This window comes from Panthera tigris, chromosome C1, assembly GCF_018350195.1.
Source record: "Panthera tigris isolate Pti1 chromosome C1, P.tigris_Pti1_mat1.1, whole genome shotgun sequence".
NCBI classification, from domain to species: domain Eukaryota; kingdom Metazoa; phylum Chordata; class Mammalia; order Carnivora; family Felidae; genus Panthera; species Panthera tigris.
In genome coordinates, this window is record NC_056667.1 from 187517005 (window position 1) to 187543331 (window position 26327).

The window sequence follows — 26327 nt, forward strand, 5'->3', positions numbered from 1 at the left end:
TTCCACACATGAATAAAATCATGTAAAATCATATGCTATTTGTCTTTCTCTTATTTCACTTAGCATTATACTCTCTAGGTCTATGTCATTGCAAATGGCAAGATTTCATTCTTTTTTTTATGGTTTAATAATATCCCATTGCGTGTATGTTTGTATTACATCTTTATCCATTCATCAATTGATAGACACTGGGGTTGCTTCCCTATCTTGCCTATTGTAAATAATGCTGCTATAAACATCAGGGTATACTATCCCTTTAAATTAGTGTTTTTGTACTTTTTGGGTACCAATAGTAAATTACTGGATCATAAGGTAGTTCTATTTTTAACTTTTTGAGGAAACTCCATACTGCTTTCCCCAGTGGCTGCACCATTTGGCATGCCTACCAACAGTACAAAAAGGTTCCTTTTTTCCACATCTTTGCCAACACCTGTTGTTTCTTGTGTTGTTGATTTTAGCCATTCTGAAAAGTGTGAGGTGATTCCTAATTGTCTGCTCAGTGTTAAAAGCTCCTTGCTTCGTGGTGATTCCCAGCTGCCAGAAATTACAATCATACACCTTCAGAGCCAGAAGGGCCATTTCATCAGCATTACCTGGGCCAGAACTATAAATTGGGTCAGACCAACTGAATCAGAATCTCTGCGGGTGGGTGCTAGCAATCCTATTTTTTAAAAATTCTTTTTAATGTTTATTTATTTTTGAGATAGAGAGAGAACACGCGAGTGAGCACAAGCACAGGGGAGGAGCGAAGAGAGAAGACAGAGGATCTCAAGTGGGCTATGTGCTTACAGCCCAAGGCAGGGCTTGAACTCACGAACCATGAGATCATGGCCTGAACCGAAGTTGGATGCTTAACTAACTGAGCCACCCAGATGCCCCAACAATCCTGTATTTTTTTTTTTAATTTTTTAATGTTTATTTATTTTTGAGACAGGGAGAGACAGCATGAACGGGGGAGGGTCAGAGAGAGAGGGAGACACAGAATCTGAAACAGGCTCCAGGCTCTGAGCTGTCGGCACAGAGCCTGACGTGGGGCTCGAACTCACAGACCGTGAGGTCATGACCTGAGCCGAAGTCGGGTGCCTAACCGACTGAGCCACCCAGGCACCCTCAACAATCCTGTATTTTAACAAGCCCCCAAAGTGATTCCAATCCATGCTGAAGTCTGAGAACAACATACCTGAGTTAAAACCTTTGCTTTTTTTTCAGATAAAGAAGATCCAAAGAGGTTGTCACCAGTCAATTTGAGAAAGTACCAGTATTTTCAGGCAGTGATTCCTAGGATAACCATTATTCCTCAGGGAGATCTGTTTATTGGACTAATTGCTAAGAAGTATTTGAAAGAATGCTAGGTAGAAATAAGTATAATGGGGAAAGAGTCTGTTTACCACTTAACTCACCTGGTGGGCTTGTTACAGTTCAACACTTGCCTTTTGATTTACTCAGGTTTGAAACAAAAGTTTCATCCAATTTGTTTTATTCACTTGATTATTCATACTATTTTATTCCTTGAAGCAAGTTTATGTGTCATTTAAGTAACTATCCCATTCCATCACTACTGCTCTCTAATGAATCCCTAGAGTGTGACGCTACAGCTTTCATTTTTAACAAGCTCCTTATACTTAAGTTTGAGAACCACTAATGCAAAAGATGTTTGGGGCACCTGGGTGGCTCAGTCAGTTAAGCATCGGACTCCACTTCAGCTCAGGTCACGATCTCTCAGTTTGTGGGTTCCAGTCCCAAGTCTGGCTCTGTGCTGACAGTCTGGAGCCTGCTTGAGATTCTCTCTTTCTCTCCTCTCTCTCTCTACCCCTCCTGCTCATGCTTTGTCTCTCTCTCAAAATAAATAAAAAAACATGAAAAAAAATGTTTGAAGTGGTTATGTAAGAATAAAACTAGATAGACTGGACATTTTCAGTATTCTTTAATTTGGGTTCCACATTGAAAATTCAAAATAACTTGCTAATGTCTATATCATACACCCAATATAATAACACCAGAGATTGCTCCAAAAATTTGGAATGGCATAACATTCAAATGATTTTTCAAGGAAGTATAATATAGTTTGCCCCAGCATCTGGGAAAAAAAGGTGGCGGGGAATCACTGTAGAAGGACAAAGATATCACAAAAAGCAAGAACGAGACCTGAAATAATGGATCCTGTTCTAAACTGCAAATGTAGTCAACCTTGATTTACCACAGTATAAATTAAGGTCATGGGCAACTCAGCAGTTGTCTAATATTTTAGGTTTTTAAAATTTTAGGTTTTTTAAAAGATTACATTGTGTGGAGTAGTCAAGATTTAGGAAAACATACAGTATGTGGGGAACAAGAACAGAGTAACTCTGAAAATCAAAATGATCTACCTTGAATTTTTGTAGCATTTAACGTTTTTCAAAGTGCTTTCACATATACTATTATTTTATCCATGTAGCAGCTATGTGAGTAAGAAAATTATCATCAGCAAAACCATTTTCAGAACTTTAAATACTGGATCCACGAAGAAAAAAGGCGTGGAACTGAACCAGAGAAATGACAGAAAAGGATGTCAGTGAGGAAGAGAATCATGGAGAGGGCAAGCACAAAAAGCTGAGGTCCAGGCGACAGGGAATTGAGAGCCGAACGGAGACTAACCTGGCCGGGTGGGGGTGGGGGCGATAGCTTTAGTGGGCAAATAAGCGCAAAAAAGCCTGGGTGCAGGAAATACGGGATTATGAAACTGGAATTTACTTATCTGTACCAAAGAGGATGGATAAAGTCAAAGAAGAAGAGAAAAATGGAAAGCAAGGCGCATTTAAAGCTGCACGGAACTTTTGTGGGCTGCTATCCTTCAGTCCAATGACCACGGAGTTCGGCCTCAGGTTGAGAATAACGCGAAGGGGAGTCGAAGAGGGCGCGGGCGGGAAGACAGCAGAGCCGGGTAGCGCGTTCACTCGGACCAACAAAAGCCGCCGGAGACACTTAGCGAGCCACGCAACTTGCGGGGGCCGAAGGGTTAACCGCGCGCCCGACTCCCGCGCGCTTCCCGGCCCCCACTCCCGCGGTCGCTAGGAAACGCCGAAAGTGGGGGAGGGGCGGGCGGCGCGGCGGAGGGTGGGAATCTTTTTCGGGCGCCCGGGGGCGGAGGGAGGGGAGCGCGCGTGCGCGCGCCCGTCCGTCCGTCGCCGCGGTGACCGTCCTCGGAGTCCGTCGGCTCGCGCCCCGCCCCCGTTCTGTTGCCCCCTCCCCTGTCGCGCGCGGGGGGTGTTTCTCGCTCCTCGCGAGTTGCCGCCGCCGCGGTCGCCGCTGCTCCTCCTCTCCCAGTCTTGGGTTTCCCAGGCACTGCTGCCGCCGCTACCTCTGCGGTCTGTATGAGGAGGAGGAGGATGTGAAGATGGCGGAGCTGCAGATGCTGCTGGAGGAGGAAATCCCGGGGGGCCGCCGGGCCCTCTTCGACAGTTACACGAATCTGGAACGGGTGGCAGACTACTGCGAGAACAACTACATCCAGGTGTGAAGCATGTCCCGGCCTGGGCGCGTCGGGCCTCTGGTGGGCAGCGCGTGGGGGATCCCCGGGCCGGGGGCCGCGCTTGGGGGCGCAGGGCGCGCGGGGCTGGGGCCGCGGCGGGGACCCAGCCTAGCTAAGCCCTCGAGGGCGGGGGAGGGGGAGAATAGGGTGGGAGCTGGGTCTGGTGAATTGGTGAGAAACCTCCGGCTGGAGGAAATTGTAGCTTTAAAACATTTTAAAAAGCCATGAATCAGTCCTCGTTGCGGTGTATGTGTCGTGTCCCCGCCTCTTCGCTTCTTCTGCCCTCGGCCGCCCCCGCACTCGGTACCCGTCAGTGTTCGGGATGGCGGTGGAGGCGGAGAGTGTTTTTTTCTATTTGACAGAATCCTGCTCCCCCATATGGCAGGGGTGTGGGGGGGATTGATGGATCACCCCCTCCCCCAAGCTCTGGAGGATTTTTAAGGGGCTATGTTGTTGCAAAGTAAAGTGCCTCAGTTTTATATTCATGTAAATGCCTCAAGAGACTGGTATTTTTGTTTATTTTTTAGTTTCTAACCGGGGTTACCGTAGAAGAGCAGTTGTCTGTTGGAAGTTATTGCCATTTTCCTCCTTATGGAGAATGAGAAGCTGCATGATAATGAGCACCACCCCCCCTTCCCTCGACAATCCCGTTAGAATAGTTAATTTTCCTGTGGGAAAAAGAATTATAAGTATTTTTCAGCAAGGATTAGGAAATGATCCTCATGATTTAATTTTTTCCCGAGATGGTTGGTTTGGTACAGAGACTCAGTGGTAACGCTGTGTGTATGTGTATGGAGGTGGGGTGTGTTGGGTGAGATGAGATCCAGCTGCGCCTGGATACAGCAAAAGATTCTGTGGATTTAAAAAAAAAATCCTTCTTGAAAAATTATTTGAAAGGGTAGGTTAAAACAAACAGTTTGCAAATTAAGCCTCTTTTGTTTCTTTTTGGCTTATTCTGGAGTCACAGATTCTATCTCCATTTTTTTCCCTTAACGTTTAAATTCTCTTGGGATAAAGGTGGAAATGGAAGAAGTGTGTTAAATTGTTCTTTCACTATGGTCTTCTCCCCCCCCACCCCCCGCCCCGCTCCCACCTCCATCTCTCCAGGCATCCTTCTTAATATCAGTTATATTGGGAAGCATTCTTTAGTCTTAGTGTAAACTAAAAAAGGTGTTGGAATTTATAGGTTTATAAATTTTGTAAGGATCACGTGGTTAATCAAGGATGTTATTGTGAGATTTTACTAAATTAGGTATATACTTAACTCTGTATTATCTTGTAGCAACGATTTGTATTGAAGAAGGAACCAGGCATAATCCAAGGCTTTTCCCTCCAAAGAGACTATTGAAACTAGTAGGAACAGAAAAAAATGTGTCTTGGGTCAGAGATTCATGCAAAAAAACACAGTGGTCCATATTTGGAGGGTGCTTCTTAAATACTGAGTGGGATAGAAAAGAGTCAAACATTAAGTTGTTCAGTGTTCAACTGCATGTATTCAGAAGTCTTGTATAGCCTGCCACTGTGTAAAGGGTTGATGAAACACACCTAGTGTCTACAGAATTTCATAGTGTAGTTAGTAGGAGAGGCTGATCTGTGAGCAAATGAATTATGTAGTGTGTCAGTTTATACTCTAAGGGACTGAAGGTGGGGAGAAGGCCAGGAGGAAGACATGCTATTCTTAAGGAATTCGCTGTCTCTAGGAGAGGCAAATCTAAAGGACTGAAGTGGTAATTCCATTGACTGCAGCATATTATGGGAGTTATAGGTCAGAAGAGAAACTGAGAATAGAAAAGTGATTGGGTAACGGTTATTACCAGTAATAAAAAAATAGACAGATTTGTCTCTCTTTGGAACATAATTTTTATTATAATTTGAAGGTATAGTTTTTCTTAGATTACAATTGATACATAAAGGTAAAGTACATGGATTAATAAACTGAGAGGTTAAAGGGATTAAAGGTTGTCATCTTTTTAAATATTTTATACTATTCTTTTAGTTGAGAGAAGAACATTACTGTCACCATTATCTGTTTTAGCGATAGGACTAATAATTTAGTGTGGTTTTTTTTAAATGCATAGTATAGCTATTGATTAATGGAATTAGATTTAAAAATATTTTTTCAGTTTAACATCTAAAATAGATTTTACATGTTAGATTAGATTTTACCTCTTAGGTTATCATCTCTTTTATGTGGGTATAATATTGGTGTTTTTCTCTTACGAGATGACAGCTCTTACATGATTTGTTTGTAGTAAAGTTGATAAATGGAACATGCTGATAGTGGATTTGTGCTGACCTAGCTGTATATTTGACCCAACTGGCTCTCCTTGTGACCAAAGAACTGACCAGCAGGGGTTTTGATGCTGCCTCTGACCCTGTAGAAAATGAAAATTAATTGGTTGTATATGATCACATAGTCAGTTTAGCCTTGTTTTAGCGTCATATATATCCTAACTACTAGCTCAAGTTAACTAACCCAACACTTTATTTTGTGGAAATGTAATTTTTGCCAGTAAAGTAGAAAAAGATAAATCTGTTGAATCATGTGTAACAAAGGGTAAGGGTCTTTGTTCAGTGTTCTTAAGTAGCTGGTTTTAAGCATAGGAATAGCCACATAACTAAGAGAAATAAGAATGCTCTAAATGTGGATTATATTAGTGTGGAAACTGAGCAAAGGAAGGAAAATGATTTTGCTATCCTTCTGGAAACAACTGTATCGTGTTTAAATTGTTCCTAATAAAAATATCTTTCAGATATATTATCAGCATTAGGAGTGACCAGATACTGCCTGTGTTAACACCCACAATCTATAGGTAGAACAGCATTGTAGACAGTGGTTTTCCAGGATACTAATGCAGTTAATGTTAGAAATTTAAAAATCATCTTCAGTAAAAATTTAGATGGTTTTTGTTTTATTATTTCAACCTCTAGAAAAAGTGACAGTAAAAATATTTTTTCTAAAATGTGATGCTAAGAGGCACCTGGGTGGCTCAGTTGCCTAAGCATCTCTTGATTTCTGCTCAGGTCATAATCTCACAGTTTTGGGAGTTCAAGCCCTGTGTCGGGCTCTTTGCTGACAGTAAAGGAGCCTGATTGTGATTCTCTCTCTCTCTCTCTCTCTCTCTCTCCCTCTCTCCCTCTCTCCCTCTCTCCCTCTCTCCCTCTCTCCCTCTCTCCCTCTCTCCCTCTCTCTCCCTCTCCCTCCCCCCCCCGTCTCTCTCTCCCCCCCCCCCCCCCCCCCCCCCCCCCCCCGTCTCTCTCTCAATCTCTCTCTCTCTCCCTCTCTCTCTACTCATCCCCCACTCATGCTCTCCCTGTCTCAAAATAAATAAACTTAAAATTTTTAAAAAATTTGATGAAAAAAATTACAACTAAAATTGCTGATATTTCCTGATTGATTTTAATTCTTGTCTGTGAAAAAGGACTTAGTAATTGTTAAGGACTTTTGTAAAGATACATGTAGGACCTGTGTTCTTTTTTTCATTTATTAATATAAACATTGATACCTAATCTAAAAAGTTTCCAGAAATTTTAAACAATGTTTTGATTGACTTGGAATCTACATTTTTACAAATAGAAGAATTTTATTTTATTACTATTTTTTTTAATGTTTATTTTTGAAAGAGAGCGTGAGTGGGGGAGGGGCAGAGAGAGAGGGAGACAGAATTTGAAGCAGGCTCCAAGCTCTGAGCTGTCAGCAAAGACCTGACTTGGGGCTTGAACTCCTGAACCGTGAGATCACGACCTGAGCTGAAGTTGGACACTTAATTGACTGAGCCACCAGGTGCCCCAAAAGAGTTTTATAATAGTAGGAGTTGCTTTAATGTTTGGTAGATGAAATAAATTTATAGTTGTTACTTTCCTAGAGTAACTCTGAAAAACCAACTTATTATTAACATTTTTCCTTTCGTTAGGTAAAATAGTTAATTGGTTTTTTTGTTTTTTTGTTTTGTTTTGTTTTTTTAGTTTTTTTTTTTTGTTTGTTTTTTAGATACATAGTAAAATCCCGTTGTCCATTATTTGGAGTAAGAGCAAAATCATCCAGTAACATGGTTTTGCTCAGAAGAACAGAAATTAAAAATGTACCTAAAGGGGTGCCTGGCTGGCTTAGTCCATAAAGCATGCAACTCTTGATCTCAGGGTCATGAGTTTAGGCCTCATGTTGGATGTAGAGCTTGCTTGAAAAGATAATAAAATAAAAAATACTTTATAAAAAATTTTTACAAAATGTGCCTTAAATTTTATGTGAAATATATATATTTTTTGCTTTTGAGTAATAGAGATGTCATTAATGACTTCTGTTTTTTGTCTTTTTTAAACATTTTTTTTTTTAAGTTTATTTATTTACCTTGAGAGAGTGAGAGAGTGTGTTCTGGGAGGAGTGGAGTGTAAAGGAGAGAGAGAATCTCAAGCATGCTCCATGCTGTCAGGGCAGAGCTCAACTCTGGGCTCCATCCCCCATGAACCATAAGATCATGACCTGAACTGAAATTGAGACTCTGATGCTTAACCGACTGAGCCACCCAGGTGCCCTCGTTTTTTGTCTTTATCAAAAAGGATACTCCCAGAATTCATTAAAAATTGCATGAAAAGTTTATAAGGAGTTACAGTTTATTTATAATGCTAAGACATTTGTTTAACTTGACACAATACCTTCTGAGTGTACAGTCTTCTAGTCCTATGGCATTGTTTTCAAGTTTTGAAGGAGATTTTGTTATAATACAAAAAAATCTGATACATATAGTTCTTAATTTCTAAATATTCAAACTATTGTATTTACATTAATTTTCTATTGTTGTTGTGACAAATTGCTACAAATTTAGCAGTTTAAAACAACACAAACTTTCCATTTTATAATTCTGGAGATGGTAAGTCTATAGTAGGCCACAGAATTGGGTTCTTTCTGGAGGCTCTGGGGGAGAATCAGTTTCCTTGCCTTTTCCAGCTTTCAGGGACTACCTGCATTCCTTAGCTCATGACCTTCTTTAAAATTCCAAGCCAGCAGTGGCATCACTGCAACCTCAGCTTCTGTTTTCACATCTCTGTCTCTCTGCTTCCATCTTCACTTCCCCCTTCTCCCTCTGCTTCTGTTGTCACATTTTCTTTTCTGACTCTGACCATCTGCCTCTCTTTATAAAGACTCATGTGATTATATGTTGGGCCCATTCTGATAATCTTCCAATCTCAGGATCATTATCACACCTCCAGAATCCCTTTTTGCCATGTAAGGTAACATATTCACAGGTTCCAGGGATTAGGATGTGGTCATCTTTGCCGGGGGGTGAAGTTTGTGGGGGGGTGGGTGGTGGGGGGGGGAGGGAGGCACTATTCAGTTATAATATTTGAACATAGCTTTTCCTTCCTATATCAGTAATTGGCTGTAACCCTTTTGGCACCTAAGCCCAAAACCTTGGTACTGTCCTTGACTCTTATCTTTTGCATTGGATAACAAATGGCTCTGTCTTCACATGTCTGGATCTGACTACTACCACCTCTTCTGCTACCAACCTGGACCAAGATATGATTATCACTCAGTTAGATTATAGCAAAAGCCAGAGTGATCTTTTTTAAAAATCTAAATCAGATCATATTCTGTTCAAAATACTGAGATTTTCTGTCTCATTCAGTTTAAGAACTAGAAATTAACATTGCCTACAAGATACAAATGATCTAGCTTTCTAGTCTTGAATCCTCTCCTAATGTAATTCCTCTTCTCTTTTGCTAACTGTGTTTCAGCCACATTGGCCTCTTTTTCTTTTCTTTCTTTTTTAATGTTTTATTTAGTTTTGAGAAAGAGAGCACAAGTGGAGGAGGGACAGAGAGAGGGGGGTGGGCAGAGGATCCAAAGTGGGTTCTGTGCCGACAGCAGCAAGCCCAGTGTGGCGCTCAAACTTGCCAACCATGAGGTTGAGCCACCCAGCTTCTCTGGCTCCTTTTCCTTGAACATAACAGGCATAGTTCTGCTTCCACATTTTTTTTTAAACAAGCTCTAGCTGTTTTTATTGAAAAATTTTGCATGATTTACTTTTCATTAGTCTGTGCTGTCCATGCTTCTAATGATATCAGAATCACCTGGATCACTGATAGCCAGTATGCATACTCTGTAGTATTTCCCACATACTGTGTCCAGTTCAATATTATTGCCACTGTAGTGGACACCAGTTTTGGCCACTATGATGTAGTGTCTGTTTCACATTTCCTCAGGGGTGGGCAGTTGTTGGCGAAGATGACCAATTTCACTTTGCCATGTCTGATTATTTTCAGAGTATGCTTCTATCCCAGCACATACTTTCCACTTTTCATTATGAGCTGGAGCCTAGAGTTCATCAACTCTAGCGACTTTTTCATCTTCTTTGTGGCCACCATCTTCCTGTCTTAGGTGCAGGATGGCCCCAACTAAGAGCAGACTCCAAGGTTGCTGGGTGCAAGAAAGGTACCTCAAGACTTTTTTATTTTGCATTTACTGTGCCCTCTACCAGGAGTATTCATCCCCCAGATAGTTGTATCACTGGATCTTTTTACCTTTTTCATGCCTTTGATCAAATGTCAACTTTTAAATTTTTTTAACTTAAAAAATATTACAAAATTGTTTTTTAATTTCAGTGTAATTAACATAGTGTTATATTAGTTTTAGATGTACATTATAGTGATTCCACAATTCTATATATTACTCACTGTTTTCATGGTGAGTGTACTCTTAATCCCCTTCACCTATTTCACCTGAACATCCTCCTGGTAACCATCTGGTAACCATCAGTTCATCCTTTATATTTAAGAGTGGTTTTTTGTTTGCCTTTTTTCCTTTCCTTATTTGCTTTACTTCTTAAATTCACATTTAAGTTAGTGAATTTCACCTGTGAGTGAAATCCTATCATATTTATCTTTCTTTGACTGACTTCACTTACCATTATACCATCTAGTGCCACCCATGTTGTTGCAAATAGCAAGAATTTCATTCTTTTTTGTGGCTGAGTAATATTTTATTGGACACAAATACCACATCGTCTCCTTTTTTTAAAACTTGTTCTAACGTTTTTATTTATTTTTGAGAGTCAGAGCGCGAGTTGGGGAGGTGCAGAGAGAGAGGGAGACACAGAATGTGAAGCAGGCTCCAGGCTCTGAGCTGTCAGCACAGAGCCTGATGTGGCGCTTGAACTCACGAATCATGAGATCATGACCTGAGCCACCCAGGTACCCCTTCTTTTTTTTTTCAGTTGAGCTCTATGCCCAGCGAGGGGCTCAAACTCAAAACCCCAACATCAAGGGTTGAATGCTTTAGTGACTGAGCTGGCAAGGTGCTCCATATCATGTTTTCTTTATCCATTCATCCATCAGTGGACACTTGGGTTGCTTTCATGATTTGGCTGTTGTAAGTAATTCTGCAATAAAGATACAGGTACATGTATTTTTTCAAATTAGTGTTTTGTATTCTTTGGGTAAATACCTAGTAGTGGGATTACTGGGTCATGTGGTAATTCTGTTTTTAATTTTTTGAAGAATTTCCATACTGTTTTCCACAGTGGCTGCACCAGTTTATGGTTCCACCAACAGTGCACAAGGGTTCCCTTTTCTCCACACATGTTGTTTCTTGTATTACTGATTTTTGTTATTCTGACAGGTATGAGGTGATTGTGGTTTTGATTTGCATTTCCCTGATGATTAGATCTGGAGCATCTCTTCATGTGTTATTGGCCATCTGTATATGTCTTATTTGGCAAAATGTCTGTTCACATCAAATGCTTAGTTTTTAATTGGATTATTTTTTTTTTTGGATGTTGATTTGTATAAGTTCTTTATATATTTTGGATATTAACCACTTACCAGATATATCAACAGAATACAACATCAGTATACAGAAATCTGTTGCATTTCAATATACCAGTAATGAAGAAGCAGAAAGAAAAATTAAGGAAACAATCCCATATACAATTACACCAAAAATAAAAAATATCTAAGAATAAACTTAACCAAGGAGGTGAAAGACCTGTACACCAAAAACTATAAAACACTGATGAAAGAAACTGAAGATAACACAAACAAATGGAAAGGTATTCCATACTCATGGATTGGAAGAACAAATATTGTAAATGTCTATACTATTCAAAGCAATCTACAGATTTAATGCAATCCCTATCAAAATACCAACAGCATTTTTCACAGAAGTAGAGCAAACAATCCTAAAATTTATATGGAACCACAAAAGATCCTGAATAGCCAAAGCAATCTTGAAAAAGAAAAACAAAATGAGGTTATCACAATCTCAGATTTCAAGATATACTACAGAGCTGTAGTAACCGAAGTAGTATGGTACTGGCACAAAAATAGACACATAAGTCAATAGAAAACCCAGAAATCAACCCACAATTATATGGTCAATCTTTGACAAAGGAGGCAAAAATATGTAATGGGAAAAAGACAGTCTTGGGACACCTGGGTGGCTCAGTAGGTTAAGCATCTGACACTTGATTTTGGCTCAGGTCATGATCTCACAGTTCACGAGATTGAACCCTGCATCAGATACTGTGCTGACAGCGTGGAGCCTGCTTGGGATTCTCCCTCTCCCTCCCTCCCCCCCTCCACTTTCTCTTTATTTCTCTGCCCTGCCCCCACTCCACTCACACACACTCTCTCTCAAATTAAATAAATACACATCAAAAAAAAAGGAAAAAGTCTTTTCAACAAATGGTATTGGGAAAACTGGATAGCCACATGCCAAAGAATGAAACTGGACCATTTTATTTTTTTAATTATTATTTATTTTTGAGACAGAGAGAGACAGAGCATGAGCAGGGAAGGGGCAGAGAGAGAGGGAGACACAGAATGTAAAGCAGGCTCCAGGTTCTGAGCAGTCAGCACAGAGCCCATCACGGGGCTTGAACTCACGAACTGTGAGATCATGACCTGAGCCGAAGTCGGACGCTCAACTGATGGAGCCACCCAGGCGCCCCAGGACCATTTTCTTATACCATACACAAAAATAACTCAAAATGGATTAAAGACCTAAATGTGGGAGCTAAAACCATAAAAATCCTAGAAAAGAGCACAGACAGTAATTTTCTGACATTGGCCGCAGCAACATTTTTCTAGATATGTCTCCTAAGACAAGGGAAACAAAAGCAACAACAGCAAAAAGGAGAAAAAAAAAAAAAACTATTGGGAATACATCAAAATAAACAGCTTTTGCACAGCAAAGGAAACAAAACTGAAAAACAGCTTACTGGATGGGAGAAGATATTTGCAAATGATATATCCAATAAGTGGTTAGTATCCAAAATATATAACTTATGCAAATCAACATCCAAAAAAGAAATAATCCAATTAAAAACTAAGCAGTTGATGTGAACAGACATTTCTCCAAATAAGACATATACAGATGGCCAGTAGATACATGAAGAGATGCTCAAGATCTAATCATCAGGGAAATGCAAATCAAAACCACAATCACCTCATACCTGTCAGAATAACTAAAATCAGTAACACAAGAATTCATTTATCAGTTCTAGTAGTTTTTGGTGGAGTCTGTAGGGTTTTCTATATATAGTATCCTGTCATCTGCAAATAGACTTTGACTTCTTCTTTACTAATTTGGATGCCTTTTATTTCTTTTTTTTTTGCTGATTGCTGTGGCTAGGACTTCCCAGTACCATGTTGAATAAAAGTGGTGAGAGTGGATATCCTTGTCTTGTTACTGAATTTAGGGCAAAAACTCCCAGTTTTTCACAATTGATGATGATGTTAGCTGTGGGTTTTCACATAAGGACTTATTATTTTGAGGTATGTTCCCTTTCAACCTACTTTGTTGGGGGTTTTATGATGAATGGATGTTGCACTTTCCCAAATGCTTTTTCTGCATCTGTTGAAATAATCATAGGTTTTTATCCTTTCTTGTTCATAGGATGTATCTCGTTGATTGATTTGCAAATATTGGACCACCCTGCATCCCAGGAATTAATCTCACTTGATTGTGGTGAATGATTTTTTTAAATGTATTGTTGGATTTGCTTTGCTAATATTTTGTTCAAGATTTTTGCATTTGTGTTCATCAGAGATATTGGCCTGTAATTGTCTTTTGTGTGTGTGTGTCTTTATGTGGTTTTGGTAAATTTGGAAGCTATCATTGCTTTTCTAGCTTTTTTTTTTTTTTTTTTGCATAGTTTGAGAAGAATAAGTCTGTCTTTCTTTCTCTTTCTTCTTTCTTTCTTTCTTTCTTTCTTTCTTTCTTTCTTTCTTTCTTTCTTTCTTTCTTTCTTTCTTTCATATCCAAATTAGTTAGCATGTAGTGCAACAGTGATTTCAGGAGTAGATTGCTTAATGCCTTTACCCATTTAGCCCATCCCCCCTCCCACAACTCCAGCAACCCTCTGTTTGTTCTCCACATTTAAGAGTCTCTTATGTTTTGTCCCCCTCCATGTTTTTATATTATTTTTGCTTGTCTTCCCTTGTATTCATCTGTTTTGTCTCTTAAATTCTACATATGAGTGAAGTCATATGATATTTGTCTTTATCTGAGTGATTTTGCTTAGCATAATACCCTCCAGTTCCATCCACGTAGTTGAAAATGGCAAGATTTCATTATTTTTGATTGCTGGGTAATATTCCATTGCATATATATAAACCACATCTTCTTAATCCATTCATCTGTCGAGGGACATTTGGGCTCTTTCCATACTTTGGCCATTGTTGATAGTGCTGCTATAAACATGGGGGTGCATGTGTCCCTTTGAAACAGCACACCTGTATCCCTTGGATAAATGCCTAGTAGTGCAGTTGCTGGGTCCTAGGGGAGTTCTATTTTTCGTTTTTTTGAGGAACCTCCATACTGTTTTCCAGAGTGGCTGCACCAGCTTGCACTGCCACCAACAGTGCAAAAGAGATCCTCTTTGTCCGCATCCTTGCCAACATCTGTTGTTGCCTGAGTTGTTAATGTTAGCCATTCTGACAGGTGTAAGGTGGTATCTCATTGTGGTTTTGATTTGTATTTCCCTGATGATGAGTGATGTTGAGCATTTTTTCATGTGTTGGTTGGCCATCTGGATGTCTTCTTTGGAGAAGTGTCTATTCAGGTCTTTTGCCCATTTCTTCACTGGATTATTTGTTTTTTGGGTGTTGAGTTTGATAAGTTCTTTGTAGATTTTGGATACTAACCCTTTATCTGATAGGTCATTTGCAAATATCTTCTCCCATTCTGTCAGTTGCCTTTTAGTTTTGCTGATTGTTTCCTTCGCTGTGCAGAAAGAAGCTTTTTATTCGACGAGATGCCAGTAGTTCATTTTTGCTTTTGTTTCCCTTGCTTCCGGAGACGTGTTGAGTAAGAAGTTGCTGCGGGCAAGATCAAAGAGGTTTTTGCCTGCTTTCTCCTCGAGGATTTTGATGGCTTCCTGTCTTCCATTGAGGTCTTTCATCCATTTTGAGTTTATTTTTGTGTATGGTTTAAGAAAGTGGTCCAGGTTCATTCTTCTGCATGTCGCTGTCCAGTTTTCCCAGCACCTCTTGCTGAAGAGGCTGTCTTTATTCCACTGGATATTGTTTCCTGCTTTGTCAAAGATTAGTTGGTCATACGTTTGTGGGTCCATTTCTGGATTCTCTATTCTGTTCTATTGATCTGAGTGTTTTTGTGCCAATTAATTCTTTTTTAGATGTTTGGTGAAATTCACCTGTGAAGCCATTTGTCTGAATGTTACCTTTTGATGATTCCTTCTTGGTCTATTTAAAGTTATAACATACTTCTGCCCTTTGTTTACTCCCCTTTTTGCTTGTACTTTTCTTTCCATGCTTTATTTTTCTTCATATTGTTTACTGTTTAGCATATGGTGTATCTTATTTATTTATTTGCATATTTCTGTCCCCTGGCATATGAGCTTCATGAGAGCAGGGAGTCTTTTTCATTGTCAGCATCTGGAACAGTGCCTGGGACAAAACAGACATTCAATAAATATTTGTTAAAAGAATAAATTAAGGGTTTTTCTCATAAGCAGTGGAAAATATCCTTTTGAAAGAAGTGAAATAAATTAGTTTCCCGAAATGGAAGAGTTTTTATATTTATGTACAGGTAAATGAAGTTGGTGAATACTTTTCATTTGCTCAGGGTATTTAGTATAGATGTGACCAACAGAATTGAAACTGGTTATTTTACGTGTGGCTAGTGCTTTAGAGTTTGTTCAGCAGTTCATTTGCTTTCACTTAATGCATGGCTTATTCTATAGTGGATGCTTCTCAAATATTTGAGTGGATCTACAACTTTTTGGGCAGTGAGCAAGGAAGATACTCCTATTTATAAAAAATCAAGTAAGTAAGGGGCACCTGCATGGCTCAGTCAGTTAAGCATCCAACTTTGGCTCAGGTCATGTCTCTCAATTTGTGAGTTCGAGCCCCACATCGGGCTCTGTGCTGACAGCTGAGAGCCTGGAGCCTGCTTCGGATTCTGTGTCTCCCACTCTTTCTCTGCCTCTCCTCCACTCGTGCTCTGTTTTTCTCTCAAAAATGAATAAATATTTTAAAAAATCAGTTAAGTAAAATCAAGCTTAGTTATGACTCTGCTAAACCAAAATTCTGTAAACATAGGAATTTTGTTCATTTTTTTTCCTGTGTCCCCTATGCTTTGTTGAGTAAAATGATTGAGATTATAACTCATACCATTAAAAAATTACATATATATGTATATATATTACATGTATAAAAATTACATATTCTTTTTCATTTAAGAAGTGCTTACTAAGTGAAATAAGTCATACAGAGAAAGACAGATACCACATGTTTTCACTCTTATGTGGATCCTGAGAAACTTAACAGAAGACCATGGGGGGAGGGGAAGAAAAAAAATAGGTTAGAGAGGGAGGGAGCCAAAACATAAGAGACGCTTAAAAACTGAGAGCAAACTGAGGGTTGATGGGGGGTGGGAGGCAGGGGAGGGTGGGTGATGGGAATTGAGGAGGGTACCTGTTGGGATGAGCACTGGGTGTTGTATGGAAACCAATTTGACAATAAATTTCATATTAAAAAAAAAGAAGAAAAGAAATACTTACTGAGTATATGTCCATGCTGGGAAGTCATTGGTAACTCATGGAACAGTCTAATTCTGTTACCATTTAATTGCTGTGAAGACCCTCTGTTCAGTAGAGTCTGAATTAATGGGGTTTGGACTAAATATAACATGGCACAGCTTTTCTTTTGTTGTGCTTGCTGTTATTTGGCTTTATCCATTTATCCATTGAAGATTTTGAATAGAGGCAAGGAGATGCATTGTTAAGAACTTCCAGAATCTACAAAACAATATTGAATAGGGGAAGCAACAAGGGATGCCTTTTTCAGTATGTACTACAAATCTTTTTCGGGAGATAATGCTTGAATAATGATCCCTTGTCTTTTCCTTTTTGTTTTTAATTTTTATTTGTTAAAATTTTTTTTAATGTTTGTTTATTTTTGAGAGAGAGAGAGAGACAGAGTGCAAGCCGGGGAGGGGCAGAGAGAGAGGGAGACACAGAATCCAAAGCAGGCTCCAGGCTCTGAGCTGTCAGCACAGAGCTGGACGTGGGGCTCGAACTCCCAAACCGTGAGATCATGACCTAAGCCAAAATCGGATGCTTAACCAATTGAACTACCCAGGTGCCCCTCCTCTTCTCCTTTAAAACATTTATTGTAGAAGAGCAGGGCAGGTTCAGAAAGAATTTGAATAACCTAGCTTAATATATAGTACTGTTTTTGAGAGAAGAAAATGAAATTTATTGACATTAAATTCATATGGTTTCTAGGTTTTTATCATCTGCACATATGATTATGATATAGTAATATGTATAATTATGAATTTTATTCATGGTTAATTCTACATATAACATAAATTTAATGTCGGCAATTTAGTTTGTGGTGTAAATGTATTTTGTAATAATAAGGCTTTGTACCCCAGCTTTTTCTTCTTTTGAAATGAATAAAGACTGGATCTCTTGGATTATTAACATGACTTTTTTTTTTAAGTAGATTAAAGTCTGATTAATTCAGGGGTTCTTGGGTGGCTCAGTCAGTTAAGCATTCGAATTTGGCTCAGGTCTTGATCTTCTGGTTGGTGAGTTCAAGTCCCACGTGGGGCTCTGTGCTGACAGCTTGGAGCCTGGAACCTGCTTCAGATTTTGTGTCTCCCTCTCTCTCTGCCCCTCTTTTGCTTGCATTCTTTCTTTCTCTTTCAAAAATAAACAGTAAAAAAAATTTAAAAAGAAGTCTGATTAATTAATATTGGTTTAATCTTATTTGATATTATACATAGGCTGTTTTGACATAAGATATGTGAATTAGATCAGGTCATTTTTTTTTTCTTCCAAATTTTTATTTAAATTCTAGTTAGTTAACATATAGTGTAATATTGGTTTCAGAAATAGAATTTGGTGATTCATCACTTACATGTAACACCCAGTGCTCATCATAACAAGTGCCTTTAATACCCATTGCTCAATTAGCCCATTCTCCACCTGCTGCCCTCTGTCAACCCTCAGTTTGTTCTCTATTGCTTACCTCTGTTTTTTTCCCCCCGTCCCATATGTTCATGTTTTGTTTCCTAAATTCCATGTATGAGTGAAATCATAAGGTATTTGTCTTTCTCTGACTGACTTATTTTGCTTAGCATAATACACTCTAGTTCCATTCATGTTGTTGCAAATGGCAAGATTTACTTTTTTGATAGGTGAGTAATATTCCATTGTGTGTGTGTGTGTGTGTGTGTGTGTGTGTGTGTGTACACATCTTTGTCCATTCATCAGTCGATGGACATTTGAGCTCTTTCCATACTTTGGCTATTGTTGATAATGTTGCTGTAAACATCAGGATGCAAGTACCTCTTCAAATCCGTATTTATGTATCCTTTAGGTTAATACCTAGCAGTGCATTGCTGGATGGTAACGTAGTTCTATTTTTAACTTTCTGAGGAGCCTCCATACTGTTTTCCAAGTGGCTGCACCGGTTTGCATTCCCACCAACAGATGGATTCTCCGCATCGTTGCCAACATTTGTTCTTTCCTGTGTTGTTAATTTTAGCCATTCTGATAGGTATGAGGTGGTATCTCATTGTGGTTTTAATTAGTATTTCCCTGATAATGAGTGATGTTTGAGCATCTTTTCATGTGTCTGTTACCTATCTGGATGTCTTCTCTGGAAAAATGCCTTTTCATGTCTTCTGCCCATTTCTTAACTGGATTATTTGTATTTTGGGGGTAGAGTCTGATGAGTTCTTTATAAACTTGGATACTAACCCTTTATCAGATATGTCATTTGCAAGTGTCTTCTCCCATTCTGTAGGCTGCCTTTTAGCTTTGTTGATTGTTTCTTTGCTGTGCAGACTTTTTATCTTGAATTCCCAGTAGTTCAGTTTTACTTTTGTTTCTCTTGGCTCCTGAAACATAGTAAGAAGTTGCTTCAGCTAAGGTCAAAGAGGTTGCTGCCTGTGTTCTCTAGGATTTTGATGGTTTTGTGTCTCACATTTAGGTCTTTTATCCATTTTGAAATTATTTTTGTGTATGGTGTAAGAAAGTGGTCCAGTTTTATTCTTCTGTATGTTGCTGTCCAGTTTTCCCAACACTATTTGTTAAAGAGATTGTCTTTTTTCCATTGGATATTCTTTTCTGCTTTGTCGAAGATTAATTGCCAGTATAGTTGTGGGTCCACTTCTAGGTTTTCTATTCTGTTCTATTGTAAATCAGGTCATTTTTGGCTACTACTTTAATCCTAGTCCCCTCTCTGCCTTTCCAAATGTAACAGTTGTCATCAGTTTGTTAAAACTATTTAACTGGGGTGCCTAGGTGGCTCAGTCAGTTAAATGTCCGACTTCGGCTCAGGTCATGATCTCATAGTTCATGAGTTCGAATCCCATGTCTGGCTCTGTGCTGACAGCTTAGAGCCTGGAGCCTGCTTCAAATTCTGTCTCTCTCTGTCTCTCTGTGCCTCCCCTGCTCATGCTTTGTCTCTTTCTCTCAAAAATAAATAAACATTAAAAAAAACACCCTTATATAACTCGGGTTTTTTTTTGGTTTTGTTTTATTTTAAACAACATTGATGTCACATAGAACTCACCATTTTAACTATATTAATTAAGTGTACAATTCATTGGTTTTTTAATGTATTTACAGAGTTGTGCAACCATTACCAAATCTAATTTCAGAACATTTTCATCATCCCAGAGAAAACTTGTACCCATTAAACAGTCACTCCACATTTCCCTGTGCCTTCACTCCCTGGTAACCATAAATCTACTTTCTGTCTCCATTGATTTGTCTGTTCTGGACATTTCATATTAATGGAAACGTAATATGTGGCCTTTTGTTTGTGGCTTATTTCACTTAGCATGATAATATTTTCAGCATGTACATGTTTCAGTACAGGCATACCCTGGAGATATTGGAGTTTGGTTACAGTGCACTGCAATAAAGCAAGTCAAATGAAATTTTTGGTTTCCCAGTATATATAAAAGTTATTTTTACACTATGTTGTAGTCTGTTAAGTGTGTAGTAGCATTATGTCTAAAAAATTGTATATACTTTTTATTAAAAAAATATGTCATTGCTGGGGCACCTAGCTGGCTCAGTCGGTAGAGCATGTGACTCTTGATCTCAGGGTTATGAGTTCAGGCCCACATTGGGCTTAGAGATTACTTAAAAAAAACACCTTATTGCTAAAAAATGCTACCCATCATCTGAGTGTTCAGGGAGTCATAATCATTGGTCATAGATTACCATAAAAATATAATGCAAAGTTTGAAATATTGTGAGAATTAAAGTGTGACAGGGGCAGGAAGTGAGCAAATGCTGTTGGAAAAATGGCACCTATAGACTTGTTTGATGCAGAGTTGCTATAGAACTTTGAGTTTTTAAAAAACAGTATCTGCAAAGCTCAGTAAAGTATGCTTGTACTTCATTCCTTTCTGTGGTCAAATAATATTTCATTATATGGATATACCACATTTTGTTTTATCCATGCATCAGTTGATGGATATTTGGGTTGTTTTCACCTTTTGGTTATGAATAATGTTGCGTGAACATTTGTGTATAAGTTTTTGTGTAAATGTATATTTTAAATTCTCCTAGGTGTATGTAGGAATGGAATTCCTGGGTTATATGGTAACTTTATTTTTAACTTTTTGATTGACTTTCAACTTTTTTTCTGTAATGGTTGCACTATTTACATTTCTACCAGTAGTGTATGAGAGTTCCAATTTGTCTACGTCCTTGAGAATATTTATTATTTTCTGCTTAAAAGTTACAGTTGTTGTTGGTGTGAAGTGGTATGCCATTGTGGTTTTGATTTATTTTTATTTAATCACTAATAATGTTGAGTGTCTTTCCATGTGCTTATTGACCATTCTTGGGAGAAATGTCTATTCACGTTCTTTTCCTTATTTTTAATTTGTTCACTTTTAATTGTGTTGTTTGCCTTTTTTTTTTTTTTTCAACGTTTTTTATTTATTTTTGGGACAGAGAGAGACAGAGCAGGAACGGGGGAGGGGCAGAGAGAGAGGGAGACACAGAATCGGAAACAGGCTCCAGGCTCCGAGCCATCAGCCCAGAGCCTGACGCGGGGCTCGAACTCACGGACCGCGAGATCGTGACCTGGCTGAAGTCGGACGCTTAACCGACTGCGCCACCCAGGCGCCCCTGTTTGCCTTTTTATTGTTGAGTTGTGAGAGTTCTTTATGTATTTTAGATAGCAGATCCTTACTAGATGTGTGATTTGCAAATATTTGTTTCCAGTTTGTTGGTTGACATTTCATTCTTTGTTCTTTAACTTTATTTTTTATTTTTTAAAATTTGCATCCAAATTAGTTAGCATACAGTGAAGCAATGATTTCAGGAGTTGATTCCTTAATGCCCCTTACCCATTTAGCCATCCCCCCTCCCACAACCCCTCTAGCAACCCTCAGTTTGTTCTCCATATTTATGAGTCTCTTCTGTTTTGTCCCCCTCCCTGTTTTTATATTATTTTTGTTTTGCTTCCCTTATGTTCATCTGTTTTGTCTCTTAAAGTCCCCATATGAGTGAAGTCATATGATTTTTGTCTTTCTCTGACTGACTAATTTCACTTAGCATAATACCCACGTAGTTGCAAATGGCAAGATTTCATTATTTTTGATTGCCGAGTAATAATCCATTGCATATATATAACACATTTTCTTTATCCATTGATCCGTCGAGGGACATTTGGGCTCTTTCCATACTTTGGCTATTGTTGATAGTGCTGCTATAAACATGGGGGTGCATGTGTCTCTTCGAAACAGCACACCTGTATCCCTTGGATAAATGCCTAGTAGTGCAATTGCTGGGTCCTAGGGGAGTTCTATTTTTCGTTTTTTGAGGAACCTCCATACTGTTTTCCAGAGTGGCTGCACCAGCTTGCACTGCCACCAACAGTACAAAAGAGATCCTCTTTGTCCGCATCCTTGCCAACATCTGTTGTTGCCTGAGTTGTTATGTTAGCCATTCTGACAGGTGTAAGGTGGTATCTCATTGTGGTTTTGATTTGTATTTCCCTGATGATGAGTGATGTTGAGCATTTTTTCATGTGTTGGTTGGCCATCTGGATGTCTTCTTTGGAGAAGTGTCTATTCAGGTCTTTTGCCCATTTCTTCACTGGATTATTTGTTTTTTGGGTGTTGAGTTTGATAAGTTCTTTGTAGATTTTGGATACTAACCCTTTATCTGACAGGTCATTTGCAAATATCTTCTCCCATTCTGTCAGTTGCCTTTTAGTTTTGCTGATTGTTTCCTTCGCTGTGCAGAAAGAAGCTTTTTATTTTGATGAGATGCCAGTAGTTCATTTTTGCTTTTGTTTCCCTTGCTTCCGGAGACGTGTTGAGTAAGAAGTTGCTGTGGGCAAGATCAAAGAGGTTTTTGCCTGCTTTCTCCTCGAGGATTTTGATGGCTTCCTGTCTTCCATTGAGGTCTTTCATCCATTTTGAGTTTATTTTTGTGTATGGTATAAGAAAGTGGTCCAGGTTCATTCTTCTGCATGTCGCTGTCCAGTTTTCCCAGCACCTCTTGCTGAAGAGGCTGTCTTTATTCCATTGGATATTGTTTCCTGCTTTGTCAAAGATTAGTTGGTCATACGTTTGTGGGTCCATTTCTGGATTCTCTATTCTGTTCCATTGATCTGAGTGTTCTTGTGCCAGTACCATACTGTCATGATGATTAGGCTTTGTAGTGTAGCTTGAAGTCCGGGATTGTGATGCCTCCTGCTTTGGTTTCCTTTTTCAAGATTGCTTTGGCTATTTGGGGTCTTTTCTGGTTCCATACAAATTATAGGATTATTTGTTCTAGCTCTGTGAAGAATACTGGTGTTACTTTGATAGGGATTGCATTGAATATGTAGATTCCTTTGGGTAGTATCGACCGACATTTTAACAATATTTGTTCTTCCTATCCAGGAGCATGGAATCTTTTTCCATTTTTTTGTGTCTTCTTCAATTTCTTTCATAAGCTTTCTATAATTTTCAGTGTATAGGTTTTTCACCTCTTTGGTTAGATTTATTCCTAGGTATTTTATTGTCTTTTGTGCCACTGTAAATGGGATAGATTCCTTGATTTCTCTTTCTGTCGCTTCATTGTTGGTACATAGGAATGCAACTGATTTTCTGTGCATTGATTTTATATCCTGCAACTTTGCTATATTCACGAAGCAGTTCTAGTAATTTTTGGTGATATCTTTTGGGTTTTCCATATACAGTGTCATGTCATCTGCGAGGAGTGAAAGTTTGACCTCCTCCTGGCCAGTTTGGATGCCTTTTATTTCTTTGTGTTGACTGACTGCAGAGGCTAAGACTTCCAATACTATGTTGGATAACAGTGGTGAGAGTGGACATCCCTGTCTTGTTCCTGACCTTAGCGGGAAAGCTCTCCCTTTTTCCCCATTGAGGATGATATTAGCGTTTGGGTCTTCCATATATGGCTTTTATGATCTTGAGGTATGCCCCTTCTATCCCTACTTTCTTGAGGGTTTTTATCAAGAAAGGATGCTGTATTTTGTCAAATGCTTCCTTGCATCTATTGAGAGGATCATGTGGTTCTTGTCCTTTCTCTTATTGATGTGATGAATCATGTTAATTGTTTTGCGGATATTGAACCAGCCCTGCATCCCAGGTATAAATCCCACTTGGTCGTGGTGAATAATTTTTTTAATGTAGTGTTGGATCTGGTTGGCTAATATCTTGTTGAGGATTTCTGCATCCATGTTCATCAGGGAAATTGGTCTATAGTTCTCCTTTTTAGTGGGGTCTCTGTCTGCTTTTGGAATCAAGGTAATGCTGGCTTCATAGAAAGAGCTTGGAAGTTTTCCTTCCATTTCTATTTTTTGGAACGCCTTCAAGAGAGTAGGTGTTAACTCTTCCTTAAATGTTTGGTAGAATTCCCCTGGAAAGCCATCTGGCCCTGGACTCTTGTTTTTTGGCAGATTTTTGATTACTGATTCGATTTCCTTACTGGTTATGGGTCTGTTCAAATTTGTGATTTCTTCCTGTTTCAGTTTTGGTAGTGTATATGTTTCTAGGAATTTATCCATTTCTTCCAGATTGCCCATTTATTGGCATATAATTGCTCATAATATTCTCTTATTATGGTTTGTATTTCTGGTTGTGTTGGTTGTGATCTCTCCTCTCTCATTCTTGATTTTATTTATTTGGGTCCTTTCCTTTTTCTTCTTGATTAAACTGCCTGGTGGTTTATCAATTTTGTTAATTCTTTCCAAGAACCAGCTTCTGGTTTCATTGATCTTTTCTACTGGTTTTTTTTTTTTTTTTTTTTGGTTTCGATGACATTAACTTCTGCTCTAATGTTTATTATTTCCTGTCTTCTGCTGGTTTTGGGTTTTGTTTGCTGTTCTTTTTCCAGCTCCTTAAGGCTTAAGGTTAGGTTGTGTATCTGAGATCTTTCTTCCTTCTTTAGGAAGGCCTGGATTGCTATATACTTTCCTCTTATGGCCATCTTTGCTGCATCCCAGAGGTTTTGGGTTGTGGTGTTATAATTTTCATTGGCTTCCATGACCTTTTTAATTTCCTCTTTAACTTCTTGGTTGGCCCATTCATTCTTCAGTAGGATGTTCTTTAGTCTCCAAGTATTTTTTACCTTTCCAAATTTTTTCTTGTGGTTGATTTCGAGTTCCATAGTGTTTTGGTCTGAAAATATGCATGGTATGATCTTGATCTTTTTGTACTTACTTAGGGCTTATTTGTGTTCCAGTATATGTTCTATTTTGGAGAACGTTCCCTGTGCACAGGAGAAGAATGTATATTCTGCTGCTTTAGGATGAAGTGTTCTGAATATATCTGTTAAGTCCATCTGGTCCCGTGTGTCATCCAAAGCCATTGTTTCCTTGTTTTTGATTAGATGATCTGTCCATTGCTGTGAGTGGGGTGTTGAAGTCTCCTACTATTATGGTATTACTACTGATGAGTTTCTTTATGTTTGTGATAAATTGATTTATATATTTGGGTACTCCCACATTAGGCACATAAATGTTTACAATTGTTAGGTCTTCTTGGTGGATAGACCCCTTGATTATGATATGATGCCCTTCTACATCTCTTGATACAGTCTTTATTTTAATGTCTAGATTGTCTGATATAAGTATGGCTACTCCAGCTTTCTTTTGTTGACCACCACTTGTTTCTTTAAAAAATTTTTTTAATATTTGTTTATTTTTGAGAGAGGGAGACACACACACAGTGTGAGCAGGGGAGAGACAGAAAGAGGAAGGCACAGAATCCAAGACAGGCTTCAGGCTCTGAGCTGTCAGCACAGAGCCTGATGCAGGTCTTGAACTCACCAACCGCGAGATCATGACCTGAGCCAAAGGTGGACACTTAACCGACTGAACCACCTAGGCGCCGCAACACTTGTTGTTTTTTGAGTTTTTGATTTTAGCCATCCTGACAGGTGTGAGGTGATATCTCATTTTGGTTTTGATTTCCATTTCCCTGATATGAGTGATGTTGAGCATCTTCCTGTTTTTTTTTTTAATATTTTATCTGTTTATTTATTTTTAAATTTATTTATTTATTTTGAGAGAGAGAGCACCTGTGTGCATATGTGCACATAAATGGGAGGAACAGAGAGAAAGAGGGTGAAAGAGAATCCATACAGGCTCCAACTGAGCATGGAGGGACTCGATCTCAAGACCGTGATATTGTGACCTGAGCTGAAATCAAGAGTTTGATGCTCAACTGACTGAGCCACCAAGGCACCCCTATAATAACTATTTTAGTGACTTTGTTGCTAATTTTAGCATTTGTGCCAATACTAGTTGGGTTTCAATTGATTTTTGTTCTTATTATCAATCATTTTCCTTTTTTTTTTGTCTGGTAACTTTTGATTGATTACCACTCATTGTGAATGTTAATTTACGGGATGCTTGATTTTTTTTTATTTTCCTATAAATGTTCTTGAGGTTTATTCTTTTTAAAAATTTTTTTTAATGTTTATTTTTGAGAGAGAGAGAGAGAGAGAGAGAGAGAGAGCGCGCGTGAGTGGGAGAGGGGCAGAGAGAGAGAGAGAGAGGGAGACACAGAATTGAAACAGGCTCCGGGCTCTGAGCTGTCAGCAGAGTCTGACGCAGGGCTCAAACCCTTAACCAGGAGATCATGGCCCAAGCTAAAGTTGGACACTGAGCCACCCAGGCACCCCTTAAGGTTTATTCTTGAATGCAGTTAGCTTACTTGGAAACCATTTGATCCTTTTGTGTTTTTTATGAAGTTGAAACCATTATGAAAACGATTTCGTGCTTTGTGTGTCTTTTTTTGGTGTGAAGAGTTCTCACTATAGTAATTATTCTAGGGCTAATTATTCCCCACTACTCAGAA

The 26327-nt window shown here is 38.8% G+C and overlaps 1 protein-coding gene and 1 pseudogene across 20 annotated transcripts in view; one reads left to right on the top strand and one right to left on the bottom strand.

Annotated features, from left to right (window-relative positions):
- Nucleotides 1–3206: 3206 nt before the first annotated feature.
- ABI2 (abl interactor 2) overlaps nucleotides 3207–26327 on the top strand; it is a 139527-nt gene continuing 116406 nt past the window's right edge. For 9 of the 20 annotated variants that reach the window (XM_042995129.1, XM_042995128.1, XM_042995130.1 and 6 more), the window contains exon 1: nucleotides 3208–3490. In XM_042995129.1, the coding sequence (XP_042851063.1) occupies nucleotides 3374–3490 (117 nt within the window). In that variant the 5' untranslated portion in view covers nucleotides 3208–3373. Of the gene's footprint in view, nucleotides 3491–26327 lie in introns of all 20 variants that reach the window. The other 11 variants (XM_042995141.1, XM_042995136.1, XM_042995138.1 and 8 more) reach the window with 4 other exon arrangements.
- Nucleotides 9540–9874, bottom strand: LOC102971528 (annotated as a pseudogene).